The sequence below is a fragment of the Poromitra crassiceps genome, assembly GCF_964638095.1.
Source record: "Poromitra crassiceps genome assembly, chromosome: 4".
NCBI classification, from domain to species: Eukaryota; Metazoa; Chordata; class Actinopteri; order Beryciformes; family Melamphaidae; genus Poromitra; species Poromitra crassiceps.
The window spans coordinates 43,009,261-43,029,719 of NC_139626.1; the positions used below are offsets into that span (position 1 = coordinate 43,009,261).

Here is a 20,459-nt window from a genome sequence, read left to right on the forward strand (position 1 = left end):
GGACACACACATGTCGCTTATAGAAGCAGCTGCACTGCTTAAAAATAATAATGTGTGCTTCACCTGGACCTCACTCATTTGGAGAGTCCTATGTCAGACTGCTCTTCGTGGACTTCAGCTCCGCTTTTAACACTATCATCCCACAAACTGACACTACTTGGACTGAGCTCATCGTTATGCAACTGGTTAGTGGACTTTCTAACAAACAGGCCCCAGACTGTTCGAATTTACAACATCTCATCCTCCCCCATCATCCGCAATCCCTGGTTCCCCCAGGGATGTCTCCTGAGCCCCTTACCTTGTTTCACCCACAGCGATGAGTCTGAGTGTAGGCAAGAAGTGGTAAACCTGGAGGCCTGGTGCAAATCAAACAACCTCTCCATCAAAGTCAACAAAACAAAGGAGATGACAGGGACTTGATTGACTTTAGGAAGACCGGCACCACTTCCTCCCTCCACATCAGGGGAGCATCTGTTGAGGTAGTCTTCTGCTTCAAATACCTGCAGGGTACCTGCACATCTCTGGTAATCTCACCTGGAACAGCAACACAGCCAGCTTAGTTAGTTAAGAAGGCCCACCAATGCCTCTACTTCCTGAGGAGGCTGAAGCACGCTGGCCTTAATTGGCACCTCGCCTCCTTCTACAGGTGTGGTGGAGAGCATCCAACAGACGGGCACTGCAGCAGCTGGTTAAGAAGACTGCACAGATCATTGGCAGCAGCACCCTACCCAGCATCTGTGACATTTACCCACACGGCAGGTGCAGGGAAAAGTCCCCCTGCATCATGAGGGGCTCTGCCCACCCAGGTAACACACTGTTTGCCCCCCTCCCTTCAGACAGGACACGTCACGTGATACAGCATCAATGCCACCAGGCTGATCAACAGCTTCTTTGGAGGCTGTGACACGGATTAATTCAGCACATGAGATTGATTAATTCTGCATAATAATGCTGCAACTGAGACTATTTTCTGTGACTCTGATCCACACTCCGGATCAGAAGGTGGCGGTAGTGCACCACCACTATGCTGGATGCCAACCGCCATAAAACAAGAACAAGGCAGCTCGTTTCTGCGCAGACTCGAATACAAGGGAAACGCTCGTTTCCCAAAGAGGATCTAAAAATCTGTCCCTAGAAAAGGTAAAACTATAAAACATACCAGAATTTGGGGATTTTGTGTTATCCTCTCAGTGGTCATTAAGATGCCAATATTCGCTGTCTTTACCAATGTTTTTATGTATAGATGTCCGTGCGTACTGCGTTCCTCTCGTCTTGTTGTGCTAACCCGGCATAACGAGCTAGCTAGTCACCATGTAGCTAACTATATTAACGTTAGCTAGCTTGGCTCCGTTCTAGTGGTTGTTAGCGCCGTTTGCGTGGTTTTTGGCCGCTGAACCCTGTCAATCCACGTTCTGAAAGACTTTATTACGCGGAACATGCGACAGCAACATATTTTAATTCAGGTTCTAACTTTAGGCACTAGTGGTAGATGGTATCGACTGAAGTCTTCCTCCAAGCTTGACGAAAGAATAAGATGAACTTTGCATGGAGGCAGCTAAAGACGATTCCACTAGCGGCTAACTAATGATGCTAACATTAGTTTTACCATACCTTATGGTTGACGTGCAAAAGCACCATGTGATGTATTTTGCTGAGAAAAGACAAATAGTTTGCCTTTGAAACTCAAAATGAATCGGTTAAAAAGAAAGTTTGTTTTTTTTAATCGAAAAGTGCTGGTGGTAGACTGGATGTGTCTGCTAAATTGATGCATGCTTATTATAAGCATATCAAGGCAAAGTTACTCAGATTTTGGTATAACGTTTGATGTAAAGGGAAGAGAGCAGCTTAACCCACCTGTTTCAGGCTGCTCTGGGTCCTCCTGGGCCACAACCCCCCATACACATGTAGCGTTATGTTTACAATTGGCGAGCCATTTTCACACAGAAATGAGGTGTCCCAAGAGACTTGTTTCCATTGTGGTCCTCGTTTGTAACAATCAATGGTCGGCACAGCACGAGCCATTCAAGACCTAGAAAACAACATCAACAAACACACCATGTAAAGTAACTTACAAACAATGAAGACATTACATAACGATTGGCTATCAACAGCTCTTTTGAAATGGCTGGCAGCAACAATTTCTTTAAAACGGGGTGACACTGACAACAGATTCCATTCTGTAGCTGCGGAGTACTGAAAGGTGTTTTGCCCTGAAGCAGTTCGAAACCTACAGGGGACCAACATCAAATACGTTTCACTAGCTCTACTTAAATTACACCTACTTAAAATGATTTTTAAGTCGTTTGGAATAGAGCCAAACACTATTCTGTGGGTAAGACCCAGCTTTTTTTTGCTATGATTTTTAAGCCCATCCTCTGTCTCCCTGGTCAGAGACTGGTCCAGCTCACAACCTTTGATAAATAACACAGCTTTTTGTTCATACTACTGTGTTTCCCAACCTTAACAATGAAGCCAGGTGATCTACCCAATTTGACCTTGGTCCCAAAGAAGAGAATAGTGTCTTACCTAGAGAAGAGAGAGCATATTATCTGCGAGCCATTATGGACTGACATTCTGCACTCAAGACCGCTCTCTACCGTGCTCTTATCCTTTCAGTTCCAACCATTGTTGTCAGAGTAGAGACAATACATCCCTGCACTTATCCTTTGTCTGCCGTGGATGTACAAGGACATACAAACCTCTTTGTTGTGTCTTGTCTCTGTCTCTGTGCCTGTGTTGTGTTGTGTGCTTCAGCTCTTAGGAGCTCACCACCACCAGTAAAGCTGTATAAGCACCGGGTTGACGGGAGCGATGGGAGCGGCGCGTCGTACGGGGAGCTGCGGAGTGACCTCGCCATGAGTTACAAACCGATTGCCCCCGCGCCGTCTGGGTCCAACCACACTCCTCCAGGTTTCCTGACACCACACTGCCTTCATGTTGCCCTGCCTCTGTGTTATGGACATGTGGATCGGTACACCTACATAGAGCCAGTGTGTTGTAGTGGAGTTCGAGTCCTGGACACATTTTCAGGACTTGTGACTCCACTTGCACTTGAGCACTGATGACTCGAACTTTGACTTGGACTCGAGCATTCATGCATTTGGACTCGGAAGTTGGAGACGAGGACTTGTCCATTGATGAACGTTTTTTTTTTGTCATAGGCCCTAATTGGCATAAGATTGATATTGACGGCTATATTAATACCATGACATTATTCAATTTTGTGCAAGGCTAGAGACGTGTGTTCCATCTACATGTGGATTCATGCTCATGTTCAGTAACTAGGGACTCGGGTAATGGGGACTCGACGCAGACTCTCCTTTCATGACTCGGACTCGAACACTGGGCCCTTGAGACTCGACTTGGACTCGAGATATAGTGACTTGACTACAAGACTGCATAGAACATGTACTGGCATGACAGAAAATGCACTGGAAGGTGAAGGCAGCTTGCCTGTGTTAGAAGTGTCAGCTATCAATAACTGCATCAGTTAGGTTTGGGCATCGAGAACCGGTTCCAAATTGGAATAGGGGTCCAAAATTCTGATTCCATGGGAATTTAAGAGGAATCCAAATTTTATTTTTTGATTCTGCTTATTGATTCCTAAACAAATTTTGCGTGTAGAATATACTTGAAATCCGAGTTCCCACCCGGAAATATTAAGTGTCGGGACAGTCGGACACGGACCGCTACATAATTAATAAATGACAAGCAGTGTTATGATCATATGAATATGGCTTGTGTAATGTTTTGGGGGTTTTTTCGGCGAAATAAGCATGTGACCTGTTTTGACCCCGCCCCCCAAAGCATACAATTTTAAAATCCAAACGATACCCAACCTTATTCAGGGTGTCACATCTGTTCCTCTCCCCTGTTCAGGCTCCAGTGTGCCCTCCCCGTCTCTGCCCTCCTCGTCCAACTTCAGGCCAGCTTTCAGTGACTTTGGCCCACCCTCCATGGGCTTTGTTCAGGTACGACTGGGGTCCACTCATCCCTACTATTTGCTCTTTGACATACGTCATTTATGTACAGCTAAACCAGTAAGTAAACAAGTGTTTTTCCTGTGGACCTCTATAGCTCAAAGGGTCAAGCTTCCATCTGACAGTTTTTCCCCCTCCCATCTGACACTGGTAGCAGGGATGGGCAACTTTGATGATAGAGGGCCACAAAAAAATGTCCTCGCTACCAGAGGGTCAGATTGTGGCCGTGCACTTCCACCAGTAGCCTACTGTAACACCATCACTCCCAATTATAGCTACTAATTTGATGAAAATGACTGTTAATCAAAGTTTATTATACCAACATTTATATTTTTCATATTGAAATTGAGTCATTCTTCCATTCAGATGACACCAGAAACTTTGCTCTAGCTTTAAAACAGCCCGCTACAGCAATTTGATGGGGTACATCACCCAAATATGTCATATTAATCACATTAGTAATGTTGCATGTGCAATGTGCATCCCGGATAATATAGTTTGTTACAATAGTGTTAGCTCAAATGCTAAAGTTAAACAGTAGTGGATGGACAATGCGCCAATTAGCGCCAATTAGCGCCATGTTCTGGAATTTACAGTAAAATAAAAATACAGATTTGGGTGGCCTAACCTAACCAAAAACGTCCGCCTTGTAAGTACAAATAAATAAATTGGCCCAGGGGCCACACTGGCGTGATTTCTAACCCCACATAGGATAAGCAATAACCACGCCCTGTGGCGCCGGGATTGGCCAGGAGCATTGAAGCTTGGGACTAAAGCACCTGGGGTTTTTCATCTTTTAAAATAAAGATGTTTAAAAAACTATTGCTTCTTACATTTTCAGTGCTGTACCTTTTCTCTGGGTAAGAATTGAGCTTGAAATTAATGATATGATACATTATATTATATGAGCTATGAACGTGAACACAACACCAATTCATTTCAATGTCCGCTCTCAATGTCCGCTCTCGAAATCGCTGTCCGTTCTCAAGAGCTATTCAGTTGGTTCATGAAATCGCTGGGCTGTGTGCCCTCCAGTGCTGCTCCTGGCCAATCCCGGCGCCACAGGGCGTGGTTATTGCTTATCCTATGTGGGGTTAGAAATCACGCGCCACACTGAGTGAGGGCGGCCACCAGTTGCCCACCCCTGTGCTAGAGGTTTGACACCTGGGAAAATGTGTGCTCTCATGGCTTTGTCAGACACTTTGGATAAAAGTGCTTACTTTCTAAAGGCAATTGCATTGTACCATATTAGCCAAAGTCTGATAAAAAAATTTTTCACCTGTGAGTTGTGTTTACAGCTAACAACAAATATTTTTTTGTATGCTTTCCTCCCGCCCCCCCATCCCAAAACATACATGTGTACAAGCAGCCAGTCAAAGTGTCCCAAGGGTCCACCTACAGCGAGCTTCTGTCTGTCATTGAGGAGATGAGCCGTGAAATCCGGCCCACATATGCTGGGAGCAAGAGCGCTATGGAGAGGCTAAAGAGAGGTATAGCTTGACTGGCAAAAACACCCACCTTGTTGTCATGCCAACACAAGTAATGCATCGTGACAGTATCATCTCGGCAGTAAGCGCTCCACTGCATACATCTGATATTCTTGTAGGTTAATTATATTGGGATAATGGTTGGTAACAAACCCAACAAATATTTTTTTGCCGTTTTTATCGCAGTAATGTTGCACCGTCGATTTGAACCGCTCTGTTCTTTGTACCTTGTGCTTTTCGTCTTCAGGTATAATCCATGCCCGGGCGCTGGTCAGAGAGTGTCTGGCGGAGACGGAGAGAAGCGCCCGTACATAACCTTGTGGAACGATCCCTTCACCCCCTCAGCCTGTCCCGTGTAGAAGCCTTTCATGAAGATCCCACCGTCTCCATTTTTCAACCTGTCCTCCCCTTCCTGTGTGTCCTCCCACCCTTCCTGTGTCCTCCCACCCTCTGCGCTTTTCCTCTTTTTGCTTTTTATAGGCCGCATTATGTCCTTCTCGTCTCCACTGTACCCTGCATTCCATTCATCCCTTTTTTTAAATCTACAACCTTTCTGTTACCTATGGGGTGTATTCAAAATGCACACGGTTCAACAGGATTTAAGAAGAGCTCAAAACACTTTTGTACAAGTTTCTAAACAAGACTGGGGGGAAATTTGAACTGTTGGTAAAAGGCATAGTCCTTGTTAACTGGAAGGCAATGGGTGTAGTAATTTTCTTTTTTGTCTAATATTGACATTTTGACCAATACAATTGTAATTTTTATATTTAATGAGTGGACGGAATCGATGTACAAACGGAAACTCTCCTCAAACTGCTGTACTGAACATCACTCTACAACCAAAGGATCAGGTTAGCACCATATTTTAGTCTGTGCAAAGTTATCTGAGCATCTTGTATATACCCCAATGCCATTGGCCCTTGCTTTGTGTTCATAGCATTTTGTAGTAGCAACACAACACACTAGATGTTCTGGTAGTCTCCCCACCCCCAAGAACTCTCTGTACATCTCAAGTCAGTTTGTTAGTATGGCAATTTTGTAAACTCAGATTTTTGCAGTTCGGTATGTATATCTTAATTAAATAACAGAAAAAAAAAAAGTGTTTAGTGTTTTCATTCAAGTCAAACGCATCTAAAACCAGGGTTCTGCCAAGGTGCTTGGATTGGTGATTAAAAGTCCTTGAATTTCATATGAACCAAATAACGCTGTCTGTCAGTGACTGTCACGTCTTCTATTTTGACCAAAGTTGGTATTAAAAAGACAAAAGCCGCTTACTGAGGTATGAGCATCTGTTCAAAGTCAAAGCAATCTTTAGACAAATATTTTCCCGCCCTATTCCCAAGATTGATAGAATTAACTTGTTAAAGAGAAAATGTAATATAATGCAAATTTCATGCCCCTTTTGGGCCAAATTTATATTTGAAAATCAATTATTCAGTCCTTGAAAATGAAAAGAATTGTGCTTGAAAGTCTTTGAAATCCCTGAAAAACACCTATAGTAGTTAATTGAATGATCATAACGGTTCTGACGGTGATGTGAGAGGCATCAAATCTAGATAGGCTCAGATAGTTTCTACTGCACTTTAACAAGGGGATGTTAGATGTTTAAAGATGGAAGCTCCAGTTCACTGATGGGCCATATCACTTCCTCTTTAATGTCTGAAGCTAGTCCAGGGACTTGATAGTGTTGGGCAAGTTACTTTCAAAATGTAATATACTACATATTACTAGTTACTTTGATTTGAAAGTAATGTTACTTTACAATATTACTTGTATTGTATGTAACTCGTTAATTACACTACTTTTGCATTACTTTCACCAAAACAGCAACAGAATGACCTCGCCGCCCCAGAGCCATCCCGAAAAGTAATTCCAACCGCCTTGAAGTCAGTGTAAACCGTCCAAAATTCTAAATGTTATCATTTTCCTCATCTATAGTGGTTATTTGCATAAAAACAGTGATTAGGAAATGATTGTATCTTTATTTAAATGTGCTTTGGTTTAAAAAAAATAACTCAATTTGTAACTTGAGAAAGTAACTGGTATAATATTACTGAAATCCTATAAGTAATAAGTTATATTACCGAGTTACTGCTAAAAGTAATATATTACATGTAATATGTTACCCCCAACACTGGATGTTAAATATAACGCAAACCAACGGATAAATACAAATTTATTATTAGTTATACATAGTCACAACCTCAATTACACCTCACCTCAAACAGGGTGGTTTGCTTCACGTGAAAGATCACGGATGGGTCTTTACCGTCAAAAAGGAAAGTGAGGGAGAAAGTGAACATTTTGCTGGGTAAATATTGACGAAAAACATACAATAAAATGGTAACAATATATCATGAAATTGCAAGGAATAATGTTTCTTTGATAGAGCACATGGTATATATGAAACAAGACAAAGGGTACATGGGTGAAAGTAACAACACTAGTCCATGTGTCATATTTAAGATTGTCACTGACAACTCAATTTTCCAATCACACCTTCCAGGAGAGGATGGTCTCCTGCTGTTTCCATTGCTTCTGCTGTGTGACCCAGATGTAAAAAGGAATTTCAGTATTGCAAGGTGGAGGTGTGTGTTTCACGTCCATGGTGCAATTAGTGTAAAAAAAAAATCCTGGAATGGAGGGGAGCATTTCCAGCTGCAGTCCTTTGCCATTTCAGAGAGAAAGAGAGCAGAAAATGCCAGCCTTGCCTACTTTGTGTCTAATGTAATACTGTGGCAATCTGGCTACAACATAACCTACAACAAACGGTTGATAATTCCACGATTAAAACAAAATGATCTTTCTGTGACAATTGCGTGACAGCTGTTGTTGCCAAGAGCGACTAGGCAGCCTGTAGCACATTATTTGAAGGGCTAATAAGAACATTAAAATAAGTGGAACTTTTAACAGGCTAAACAAGTAGTTGGAATTCAGATATCCTTTATTTCGCACTGACCTATGGGGGGGCTGCTGGCTACTACAGACTGTGCAGCACATCCACAAGTGGGCTTTCATAAAAAGTCAAACGTTTTTCTTCTCGGCCGAAGGGCGCTCAATAGAATACGGCAAGGATGACTTCCCCATTCTTTTGGCAATTCGCAGCTCGGTAATGTCAGTGGAGTGCGGGGTAAGGTGTGTGTGTGTGTGTGTGTGTGTGTGTGTGTAGTGTGGAAAACAATGTGGAGAGGGTGAATGGCTTTGGTGCATGGACTAAATGAAAACATGTCAGCAGTGGCTACTGCTTCTCCATCTTGAAATTCACAGTCACAAGAAGAACCCTCTTGTTCCAACACCATGAGATTCAACCCTGTGAGGAAGACAAAACTGGCGTCAGGAAGCAAAACCATGACATCACACAAACAAGTCATCATGAATGAATATTTGGTGGCCACAAAGGGGGACAGATGGAATCCAACTCATGACAAGTTCAAACAAACAAAGACTGACTGAGGTGGCGGTGGCTGGCTGGCTGTTGTTGAACAGGCCTTTGTAGCGACCCTTCTCCTCCTTGTCCTTCGCCCGGATCCTGTCCTCCATGGCCCGCAGCTCCTTGGCCACGGAGGGCCCCAGGGTCGGGTCCAGCACCACCACCTTGGCAAAGTCCGCTCGGGCCTCGGGCTCGTTCCACACTGCGGCGTGAGCCTTGCCCCGCTTGTATAAGGCCTTCACGTTGTCTGAGGACGGGGAGAACGCAGAGGAAATACATATGACCGTTCTCATTGTCTGTCCTGAATCTGGATGAAAGAGTTGACTTCATATGATCACAGAGGCGGGCCAACTTCTACCATGAACAACAAACACTATTTTCAAGCCAAGCCACTAAATGCTTCATACAACATTCTACTGAGGTTTACACGTACACAACACTGTCATGATGAACCATGTGGGAGGAACAGAAATAGAACACAAATAAACCCAATCAACGGAACAGTCAGTCTTGGTCAGTGGTGTGTTGTGTAAGATCTATTTGGTGTCTTTTCATCCACTGGCACCTTGATTCCACGCACAATCGCAGATCTCATTGTTGAGTATTTTGTCTCCCACAAAACCTTGCTTTCCAGTTTAATTTAATGAGCATTGTCTACACGAAGTCACTACATTAGTACTAGGTGTTGTGGATGAAACCCTCGATCTCAGATGACTGGTGTTGCAAAGGTAAAACCTTTATGTAGCAACTACAAGGCTGCCAATATCAACAACAGTGATCAGATTCAGGAGAAGATCCTGCATCAAAAATGAAAATTCCCGTTAGAAAAGCAGCCAGGAAGGACTCATTATATCATTTTTGAACACATGCAAAAAAAAATCGTCTTGTAACATAGAAGAACATAAGCCGTTTTCCCACATGCGTACCGGAAAATTACCTGTAAGTCAATATCGGACATTTCCCTTCACACTTCGGCTCGCGCATGTGGGAATCTATCAGCGAATTTGCCTGTATGTTGGGGGGCGGGGCGGCACTACAGAGCGGGTGGGGAGTGACGTGTCGGCAAAACTCCGAATGGTGAAATAAGCTTGCTTGTTTATCCGTTCACCTGCGTCGCGTTGAAGCACTTTTTACAGACTGGCTTCGTTTGATGTGTCCGGGCTTGCCTTCGCTGTCGGCAACGTAAGCAAAATACTTCCACATTTCGCTTCGTGCATTTGCTTCGTTTGTGTCCTTGTCGGGCTGTGCCTGTGACTGAAGGAGGAGGAGGACTGTGGCCACAGAGAGCGAGCAGGCAGCAGAGATAAGAGGAGAGAGGGGAAAATCAGCACGCCCACACATTATTATCACAAGATAATCGCCAGTTTGCTTTAATGTGTGCGAATGATTAGATTATGCCCGCTGGAACATTAAGCAACGTGTGTAGTACACCTCGCCCATGAGAGTGTCGCGGGAAATGACTGGACCCGTTCTACACTTGAGTCCGCTATAGCGCATACCGCTCTTCTGACTGGCTCGAAACTGGTGAAATCTCCGCGATGACGGGGTCGCGCTTATACCGGCACGCCGCCTTTCCCACATGCAGGCATTAGACCACGTTCCGGTCATTTAGCGGTACAAAGCGCATGTGGGAAAACGGCTATAGAAGAAAACAAGGGGAGGGTGCTCCCTTTGTCTAATCCCTGGAATCCAAACAACAAAACAAACTTGCATCCCTGCTGATTGATGATTCGTAGAGCAAGAAGGACAAAGCCTTACCTTCATATTTGAAGAGCAGCGAGGAGCAGTGCTCGATGACTTCGTAGTACTGGCCCTGGATTAACTGACACTGGCAGTAGTTGAGAAGCAGAGGCGTGATCATATGGTCCAGCTTGATCCACGCCTCGTCTCCAGGATGCTCCTGAGCGGAGGAGAGGACAGGCACAGAGGGGTTAGAGACACTTGGACACATTTTAAGGCATATGGAAGGATCAAGGATGTGTTTCTCCATTTACCAAGACAACTTTATGAAAGAAAATTTATTTCATTTTGGGCTTTGATGTAGCAACATTTCTTTTAATTTCTTCATACGAACTGTAATGAATGTTAAACCTTAAAACCCCTCTCCAGTCATTTTTAAGATATTTCATGTGTAGCTGTGTTTTTTTCCTGCTCTGCTAATTAGCCAAAGTGTTCGCCATTGTATTTTGTTGACAAACAACCTTATTTTGAGCTCAAAGTCTTAAAATATAGCTTGTGGTACAAACGGGTGCCGACGTCAGACATTGTTGTCGAACGAGTGACGTGTCATAGACAAATACAATATTTAATACTCCAGCAAATACCATCTGCCGTTAGATTGGCGTTAGCCTACGTTTGCTAACTAAGTGTTCACCAGGCTCAAAACGCTGCGATAGTCACTTTAACCAGTTCGAGTTACGCTCTTTCCATATTTTTTCCATATAAGTCACCAGCTTTGATATCTGTTGGCTGGTTGTTGATAGTTATAACAATATTGTGGCTTCTAGACGAACATTTTGCGGAGATGGAGGCAGCCATACTGTTTCCGGTCTACTGCCTGGAAGGGAGACAAAGAATGTATATTGAAGGCAGGAGCGAGGCTCTTAGCCTTTTTGGACAACAGTGCTCCAGCCATGATGTTGCAGTGGAACAAGGTATAAGCCTTCGGTTCTTACCAATAGACGATCTTTGGCGCAAATGATGAACGTTTCATAGAACACCAATGTTGTACAGGTAGGTACAAACTGACTGGAGGCGGGCTTTAACGGTCTCCTTACCTTCATCTGTAGATTTTTGAGGCAGGCAATGCCATTGTAGTATTTCTCGGTGGCTTGCTTAATCTGGCCCTGTTTGAAGAGGGTGTTGCCCTCCTCATGGATCTGAGGCACCAATTCCAGTTTCTCTTTGTCCGTCATCGCCCACACATCCAGCTGGAAAGATCCAGGAGACAGCACCTGAGGAGAGGAGAGGAGCAGAGCTGAGCTCAGTGCTGACAGGCACTTTCACTGTACTAAGATGAGGTGACTGGGACGCACTTGGAATAGCAGAGCACTTTGCTCTGTAGTTGTCCTTTGTAGCACAGAGTATTTATTTTATGACACATAATGGAATGGTAAAGTGACCTCTTATTGTTCCCCATAGGGAAATTGCAGTGGGAGCATTATATATATATATATATATATATATATATATATATATATATATATGTCTCTCTCACACACACACACACACACACACACACACACACACACACACACACAGAGTATATTAATATATACAGAACATTATATGGTACAGCAGAATTGTGGATGCTGCACATCTACAACAGTATTTTTCATATGACACCAAAGCCCTTGCAACTATTACAGTTAATATATATGGTCTGTGTTCACACTGACCTCCAGCAGCTCTATGGTGAAGATGAGAGGTTGGGGATGGGCCTGAAGCTGATCCAAGTCGTGGTGTCCCAGGGAGTGATGGGAGTGGACCTGGGCGATGCCGCAGCAGTGTCTCTGGCCCTCCAGGGGGTCCTTTCCCACACTGATGTTCCTCAGGGACTGGGCCACCAGCGGATACAGTGCTGTGTGCTGACGGGCGAGGGCAGATGTGAATGAGGGCGAGACAGAGTAGGGGTGGGGCGAATAGAACGATATATTATATTGATATTGTGATATGAGACTAGATATCGCCTTAGATCTTGGATATCATAATATCGTGAGATGGCATAAGTGTTGTGTTTTCCTGGTTTTAAAGGCTGCATTACAGTAAAGTGATGTAATTTTCTGAATGTACCAGACTATTATCAAAAATCTCAGTGTAAATATGTTGTGAAAGCACCTCCCTACCATATTTGCACCAATAGTCATCCCTACAATATTGTTGCAATATCCATATCAAAGTAAATACCGAATGCAATTCAGCCTAAAAATACAGGGATATGATTGTTGGTGCTAAGAGACAGTGTAAGTGAATGACACATAGAGATTAGAAGCAGTCAGCGCAAAGGCCAATATCACTACTCTATGAAACTATCTGTCCAGCAGCTCTCTAACCTTGGTGGTGCAGGTAAAATCTGCAATCTCGCCTTCTCTCATGCTAGTGACCACATTCTCCCACACAGCCAGCTTGAACTTCTTGCCCAGGATGAGCTCCATGGGTTTGCTGTGGCCCCCCATCTGTCTGGAGTCATCCAACATGGTCCCATCACACAGGCTGGTGCGGTAGTGGAAGACCACCTGGTAAAGAAGTACAGTACAGGAGGAATGAGATGGAAACGAGCAACCTAAACATCTACTCAACAGAAGCAGTAGGCAGTGAATATAGCCACAATCTAAAATGTAAAATCAACCTTTCAGGAGTCAAAATCGATAAGATAGCTTGTTTGCTGTAAACACAAAAGAGGTCAGGCAAGCTTGAACAAGGTCCGTCATTATTCTGCCTAACCACAACAGAAAACAGATTGACAGGTCAAACCAACCAATCAGCGCTCGCTCATAAATACATGGCATCCTGTCCCGCCTCCCGCTCTTAACCATCATGAAAAAATGGAAAAGGTATACCTAACGTTAAATAAACAACCAAACCAAATCTAACCACAAAGGCAGCGAGGCCGCCCAGCGTTTAGCTCGGCAGCGTTATCGGTATAACGTTACAAGCGCAAGGCTTTTGGTAGCTGAACGAATTGACAGCAAGCTACCGACGTCTAGCGTTAGCTAAAGCTAAGTTGCTAGCTGATGGTAGCATTAACGTCAACAGTTAGCCGACGTTACTTCGCCATACTTTTAAAACCAGTTCAAGAGATTGGACTCCACTCGTTCAACCTTTGATCACAGTCGTCATACCTTGGTTCCATCGATGAACGTTGCTAGCTCTCCTCTGCCCGGGCTGACCAGTTTCTTTTGTATCCCTTCTTCGAGGAGATTGAGTGCCTGTTCCTCCATCCTGCTGGACCGACCGAGTCACTCCACGACCAAGACGATGTTTGCCGACTCATGCCGAGTGCAGCATGTCAGACGTCGTTTCAGACGGACTCGGGCTGGACATATAGCGCCCTCTAGTGTTAATATAGACATACTCTCCTTGGGTGGTCCCAGGCTACCTTTTGGGGGGGGTTTGTTCATGATTAAAGAGGTTGGCTGCCAAAATAAACAAGTTCTTTGCATTTGTAAATAAGAAATGAAGTCATAATGAGAAATATGCTCAAATAAGTTGCAATAATTTGGGCCCTAGAGTGAGTAGTGGTTCATAGATTTCAAGAATGAGTACCAGTTTTTCAAGGAGTTGAGGTAGTAGTAACAGATGAAGCAGACGTGTGTGTGTGTGTGTGTGTGTGTGTGTGTGTGTGTGTGTGTGTGTGTGTGTGTGTGTGTGTGTGTGTGTGTGTGTGTGTGTGTGTGTGTGTGTGTGTGTGTGTGTGTGTGTGTGTGTGTGAGAGAGAGAAATCATCTCTCACCTGGGAGAGATGAGCTCCCACTCTCTTGGTTCTGTGACTTGCAGGAGCCTGCTGGATGGGGGTCGTCATTAGGGCTGATTGGGTGCTCCTGGGCCCAGTGTACTCAGACCATTCTCTCAATGTAGTTTGTGTTGTCTTGTTAGTTTCTTGAATAAATTATTGTTTTAACCGGTACTTTGGCGTGTGAGACTCTGTCCTTTTGTTACTTCCTTCAGTCGGGCTGTAACAGCTGGGCCGCTTCTCTCATCCTGGACCCAGAATGCTGCTGGTTTTCTATCCTACCAGGTCACGAAATGCTATAACACCTGACATGGTGTGTGAAATAGTCTGATTATAGGGCTTGAAAACCAGCAGGGCAGGGGATCGAAGGCCACTGGGGCTGCTTGGTATAAAAGCTTTAGTCAGAGATAGCTGGAGAAAGTGCTTAGTAGATAAGGAAAATGTGCAGGAGTGGAAATATGCCAGTTGTGATTGTGCTTAATCTTAGATAAGGAAAAGGTGCTACTAAACCAGCATCTTAGTATTGCCCTTACATTTGTTATGTATCAAATAATGGAATGAATGGTTACAATGATTTGGAAAATGGGGTGGAAAAAAGGTTTCTCCGTGAAATTCCAACATGGCTTCAGAATAGGTCAGCCCCATGTCAGCCCATTGAAGTTCATTTGTAGGTTCAGTGGTTCATGACAGGCCCCAGTCCAAGCAATTTTGACAGGGCCCCCTACTAGGCTACACGCTAGGTACGAAGTACACACACGCAGGCCACACACACTCGCCCAACCCCCCCCCCCCCCCTCCCTTTCCACACACACACACACACACACACACACACACACACACACACACACACACACACACACACACACACACACACACACACACACACACACACACACACACACACACACACACACACGGCATAGGATGCCCATCCAGTAGATGTGGGATCTACTGGTATATCTCAGGGTGCTTACCAGTAGATCCCAAAATCATTTTTGGATCATGAGTGTACCTTTGTAGTGTCAGTGTGTGTCTCGCATTCATCCAGTCAGTCCGTGCATGTTTATTGCAAACAGACAATTTAAATATACATTAACAAATACTGTTTATTGTTCATTATCGATTATGATTGAAATTATAAACAGCGTTTAATTTATGGTCATGTCTGCCCACACTTAATAGTTATGAAGTATGGTAGATCTTGTGCTGTTGAAAAATGTAGAAGTAGATCTGAAATGTAAAACCGTTGGGCACCCCTGGCATAGGGTATATATTTTACCAACATGACTTGGATTTTACAGTTGAGAGAATTACTTAGGCTATTGTATGATCAAATAGAGAGTTCATACAGCAAGCTATCAGAACTATGGACAGCGCTCTGACACCTGCTAACATACAGTCAAAGTATTTAAGCAGCACCTGAGAGCAGAGGGCCTGTCCGTTTCACTGCGGTTTTGAAATGGCCGCGGACTTTAACATGTTTGATGTTGATTTGATGTTGAATAAGCATATCATTTTGTTATCGATTACTACACTGACTATTTTACAACAACAAAAAAGACAGACATGACAGAGCTGGCTTTGCCTTTCGAGGGCATATACTATAGCAAAGGGCACCACTTTAGATCTAATGTGTATTCTTATGGCGTATTTCTCGCAATTTGAGGCATTTCCAAGGGCCCGTTCTCTGCCCAGTACGTTGTTGGAGAGCCTGCTCTCTACACGGGCCCCTCTATCCCACGGGCCCCAGTGCAACCGCACTGCCTGCACTGTCTATATTTATGCCCCTGCTAGTATTTGTAACACATTTTTCTTTTGTAACGGTCAGGTGACGTTTCTGGCATTTTTGGCTATGGTAATATGTACTGCTGGAGTAGAAAAGAAATCTGAAAAAATTGGCATTAATTTATTGTAGATGCAGCAAGGAGATTTCTGGGTGTTGTGGGGGTTTCTGGAGATGGTGTGCAGAAGTTGAGAATCTTTTAGGCTCTCAAACATCTGAGAAGTAGAGTTGTAGGCTAGTAATGGGAAATTTGTATTAAGAAAAGGGTGTCAGACCATCTTTCAGTATACACAACGGAGCTATTGGCAATTGTATTGGCATTCAGGTGGGTAGAGGAGAAAGAAATAAACAACACAGTTATTGCATCTGACAGTTTTTCGTCACTACAAAGCATGCAATCGGGCAGATCAGCATTCAGAACAGATATAACCAATGAAATATTCAATATAATGTAAAGGTTGGAGATGAAGGGCATAGCTACACGCTACCTTTGGGTTCCTGCTCATGTTGGTGTGGAGGGGAATGAGCAGGTGGATGTCTTAGCCAAACAATCACTAAGAATCAAGCAGGTAGACATAAACATTCCATTGAGTAAAGCTGAAGGCAAGACATTCATTAGAACATACGTCAGTATGGCAGGAGTACTGGGATGATCAAGAAACTGAGACATCTGTATAACATACAAAGGCAGGTTGGGGTTGGGAGGAGGGTGGGTTGGAAACGAAGAGATGAAACCCTTATCACCTGTTAAAGAATAGGTCACACAGCTCTCAATCATACATTACATAGAATAGGCAAGCACCCAGATGGGAAATGTATACACTGTAGCCAACCAGAAACTGTTGAACATATACTATAGGAAATATGATACAGAGAGGAATAATATGTTTCAGGCATTGAGAATGGCAAAACATCAAGATTTTTCATTGCCAGGTTTCAGAATTCAGAATTCAGAATCACTTTTATTGCCACAAGTTACATACGAGGAATTTGTCTTAGTGTCTGTATGCAGCGTAGCAGACACATCAATATACAGAGATAAGAAGTAGGAAGATAACTAAAAACAATCACAAAGTTGCAAGTGCAATCAAATCGAGTAAATATATACAATATGTTCATGAGTGGTGAAGTGTTCTGTGGATAATAAATATGAATTTATGTTGAATTTACATGAGATTTACAGACTGAGTTAAATAGATGTTAAATAGGCAGTGGATTTACATGAATTTACAGTCGGAGTTAAATAAGAGTTTACATTGAATGTACATGAAATTTACAGGCGAAGTTAAATAAGCATTAAATGTGCAGGGAATTTACATGAATTTACAGAGTTTACTAGGGAAAACAGCAGGTAATATATATATATGCATATTATTACGTTTCTTAAAGAAATTGATGTAGATACAAGAATTTAAGAGTAGTTGTTTTGTTTTGAATCTCCTGTTCCACAATCCAGTCCAGTTGGTGGCGGTAATGCACCTTTAAGTTCGTTTGCCAACCGCCATAAAACACTAAAGAAGAAGAGTTCAATTCAGTTAAGTTTGTATCCAGTAGATGGCGGTAATGCAACACTTCGGATGCCAACCGCCATTAAACAGTAAACAACAAAAGAAGAAGTTGGCAGCGTATTATTTCCCCCTCGGTACTTAGTTTAATTTACAAACACACGACTCGTATGTGCGGATGATATTATCACAAATATATAAACTGGAACCGGGACTCCGTTTAACTCTGAGGGGAAGAAGAATCTCCTCTCTTATGGGACTCAGGTGAATGGTTGTTTAGCTGTGAGGCTAACGTTAGCTTAGTTGTGAAGCTATTGGAGCTTTGAATGATAACGTTTGTCAGTATAATTCCAGTCACTGTGAAAATGAAAATGTCTCACGTCCAGAAGCTGCACAGAGAAGTCTTGTCTCCAGACATCCAGCAGCTATTGGTCATTAAAGAAGAGGTTCCCCCTGAGCAGCATGAGTGGCGCTCCAGTCTGGACCAGGAGGACCCAGAGCACCCATACAATAAAGAGGAACAGGAGGAACTCTGGACCAGTCAGGAGGGAGAGCATATTCAAGGGCTGGAGCAGGCCCATATCACCCAGTTCACATTCACTGCTGTTCCTGTGAAGAGTGAAGATGATGAAGAACAACCTCAGTCCTCACAGCTTCGTCAAAGCCAAACTGAGGAGAACAGAGAGGCAGAGGCTCTAGCCAGCAGCTCAACTGAACAGATCAAAACAGAAGCTGGTGGAGAGGACTGTGGAGTATCAGAACCAGCCAGGAACCTATATCCAGCTAGTCATTTACAATCAACTAGTGATGACAAGACTTCACACTCTTCTGGACCTGAGAACAGTGATGAAGAATGGATGGAAACAAGTGAACCTCAGTCAGGTTTAGATTCACAGAGAAACAGTGAAGTTCTTCGGAAGAAACACTTGAGTTGCTCCGTTTGTAGTAAAAGTTTTGGTCTTAAATCAAAGTTGAAAAGACACATGATAGTACACACAGGAGAGAAACCATTTATTTGTTCAGTCTGTGGTAAAGGTTTTGGTCATAAAGATGACTTGAAGAAACACATGAGAGTCCACACAAGAGAGGAACAATGTATTTGCTCAGTCTGTGGTAAAGGTTTGGGTTCTAAAGGCTCCTTGAAGAGACACATGATAGTCCACACAGGAGAGAAACAATTTATTTGCTCAGTCTGTGGTAAAGCTTGTGGTCGTAAAGGAGACTTGAAGAAACACATGATAGTCCACACAAGAGAGGAACAATGTATTTGCTCAGTCTGTGGTAAAGGTTTTGGTTATAAAGGCTCCTTGAAGAGACACATGATAGTCCACACAGGAGACAAACAATTGAATTGCTCAGTCTGTAGTAAATGTTTTGGTTGTAAAGGAGACTTGAAGACACACATGATAATCCACACAGGTGATAAACAATTGAATTGCTCAGTCTGTGGTAAAGCTTTTGGTAATAAAACACACTTGAAGTTACACATGATAGTCCACACAGGAGATAAACAATTTATTTGCTCAGTCTGTGGTAAAGCTGTTGCTCGTAAAGGAGATTTGAAGAAACACATGATAATCCACACAGGTGATAAACAATTTAATTGCTCAGTCTGTGGTAAAGCTTTTGGTAATAAAGGACACTTGAAGTCACACATGATAGTCCACACAGGAGATAAACAATTTCTTTGCTCAGTCTGTGGTAAACGTTTTGCTTGTAAAGGAGATTTGAAGACACACATGATAATCCACACAGGTGATAAACAATTTCTTTGCTCAGTCTGTGGTAAAGCTTTTGATAATAAAACACACTTGAATTCACACATGATAGTCCACACAGGAGATAAACAATTTATTTGCTCAGTCTGTGGTAAAGGTTTTGCTCGTAAAGGAGATTTGAAGACACACATGATAATCCACACAGGAGATAAACAATTTCTTTGCTCAGTCTGTGGTAAAGGTTTTGCCCGTAAAGGAGATTTGAAGACACACATGATAGTCCACACAGGTGATAAACAATGTAATTGTTCAGTCTGTGGTAAAGCTTTTGGCCATAAAGGACACTTGAACAGACACGTGATAATCCACGCAGGAAAGTAAGCATTGAATTGCTCAGTCTGTTAAGGGGGATTTGAGTGTTTGTGTATTCAAGTATGTACGGTGGATGTAATGTAACATGTATGTGTATTGTAGTGCTTTGTGTTGTTATCCAGTGTTTATGTATCACCCCCCTCCCCAAAAAAACCTTCAAACTATCACAAAAAATTGCTATCTGTGGTAAGTGTTTTGTGTGTTTAATCAATGTTAAATGTTGATGAATGCTGATTTCATGTTAAATAAGCATATTTTGTTATAGATTGCTACTATTTTAAAAAGAAAACAGTGGAATCTGCTTATAGTGATATAGTGAAAAGGCTTGGTACAGAATAATTCCAATACACTACACAGGCTGTTTGAATAATTCACTTATCAGGGTATATGCAGCAATCCTGAAGTTAAATTCAAGACTTTTTCAAGACCCCATTGCCACTTCGAGCTGTAACCGATTACATCGACAAAATTACTATATATTTTGAGTTTGAGATTGCAAAACTAAACGGTCTTAGTTTGCCATAACTTATATGCACTGTATCAATACAACAGAATTCAGATAGGCTGGGAAGGAATAAAGCTCAAGAGAATAAATTGCGTGACTAACCCAAAGGCAAGGTTTATTAAAAAAAAAGAAAAAAAAATGTATATTTATAACAATAACATGCTCGCTCACTCACTCACACATGCACACAACAATGTTTCCCTGAGGATTTGGAGAGATCATGGTGG

At 42.9% G+C, this 20,459-nt stretch overlaps 2 protein-coding genes across 3 annotated transcripts; one reads left to right on the forward strand and one right to left on the reverse strand.

Annotated features, from left to right (window-relative positions):
* The first annotated feature begins 1,079 nt into the window (after positions 1-1,079).
* cdk2ap2 (cyclin dependent kinase 2 associated protein 2) lies at positions 1,080-6,544 on the forward strand. 2 transcript variants are annotated; one of them, XR_014552615.1, is made up of 5 exons: positions 1,080-1,140; positions 2,755-2,910; positions 3,880-3,971; positions 5,350-5,549; positions 5,715-6,544. XR_014552615.1 is itself a non-coding variant. In XM_083634935.1 (5 exons), exons 2-5 carry the CDS (start codon positions 2,856-2,858, stop codon positions 5,780-5,782), a joined length of 336 nt encoding a protein of 111 aa, XP_083491061.1. In that variant the 5' UTR covers positions 1,080-1,140; positions 2,755-2,855; the 3' UTR covers positions 5,783-6,544. The 2 variants fall into 2 exon arrangements, 1 of the variants encoding a protein (XP_083491061.1); XM_083634935.1 differs by having other exon boundaries at positions 5,350-5,470.
* A 1,082-nt stretch (positions 6,545-7,626) lies between these two features.
* aip (aryl hydrocarbon receptor interacting protein) lies at positions 7,627-13,872 on the reverse strand. Its single transcript, XM_083636144.1, has 7 exons — positions 13,739-13,872; positions 12,950-13,132; positions 12,296-12,484; positions 11,675-11,851; positions 10,656-10,797; positions 8,918-9,144; positions 7,627-8,777 (listed from the first exon to the last, which is right to left on the reverse strand). Exons 1-7 carry the CDS (start codon positions 13,835-13,837, stop codon positions 8,772-8,774), a joined length of 1,023 nt encoding a protein of 340 aa, XP_083492270.1. The 5' UTR covers positions 13,838-13,872; the 3' UTR covers positions 7,627-8,771.
* Positions 13,873-20,459: the final 6,587 nt, after the last annotated feature.

Bases quoted from the DNA above. Each gene is read 5' to 3' on its own strand.
- cdk2ap2 (XM_083634935.1), top strand. From the start codon at position 2,856: ATGAGTTACAAACCGATTGCCCCCGCGCCGTCTGGGTCCAACCACACT. The intron at 2,911-3,879 runs GTTTCCTGACAC...TCCCCTGTTCAG, and splicing joins GTCCAACCACACTCCTCCAG to GCTCCAGTGTGCCCTCCCCG. The intron at 3,972-5,349 runs GTACGACTGGGG...GTGTACAAGCAG, and splicing joins CCTCCATGGGCTTTGTTCAG to CCAGTCAAAGTGTCCCAAGG.
- aip (XM_083636144.1), bottom strand. From the start codon at position 13,837: ATGGAGGAACAGGCACTCAATCTCCTCGAAGAAGGGATACAAAAGAAA. The intron at 12,485-12,949 runs GTTAGAGAGCTG...CTCGCCCGTCAG, and splicing joins ATTTTACCTGCACCACCAAG to CACACAGCACTGTATCCGCT. The intron at 11,852-12,295 runs GTCAGTGTGAAC...TCCTCTCCTCAG, and splicing joins TCACCATAGAGCTGCTGGAG to GTGCTGTCTCCTGGATCTTT.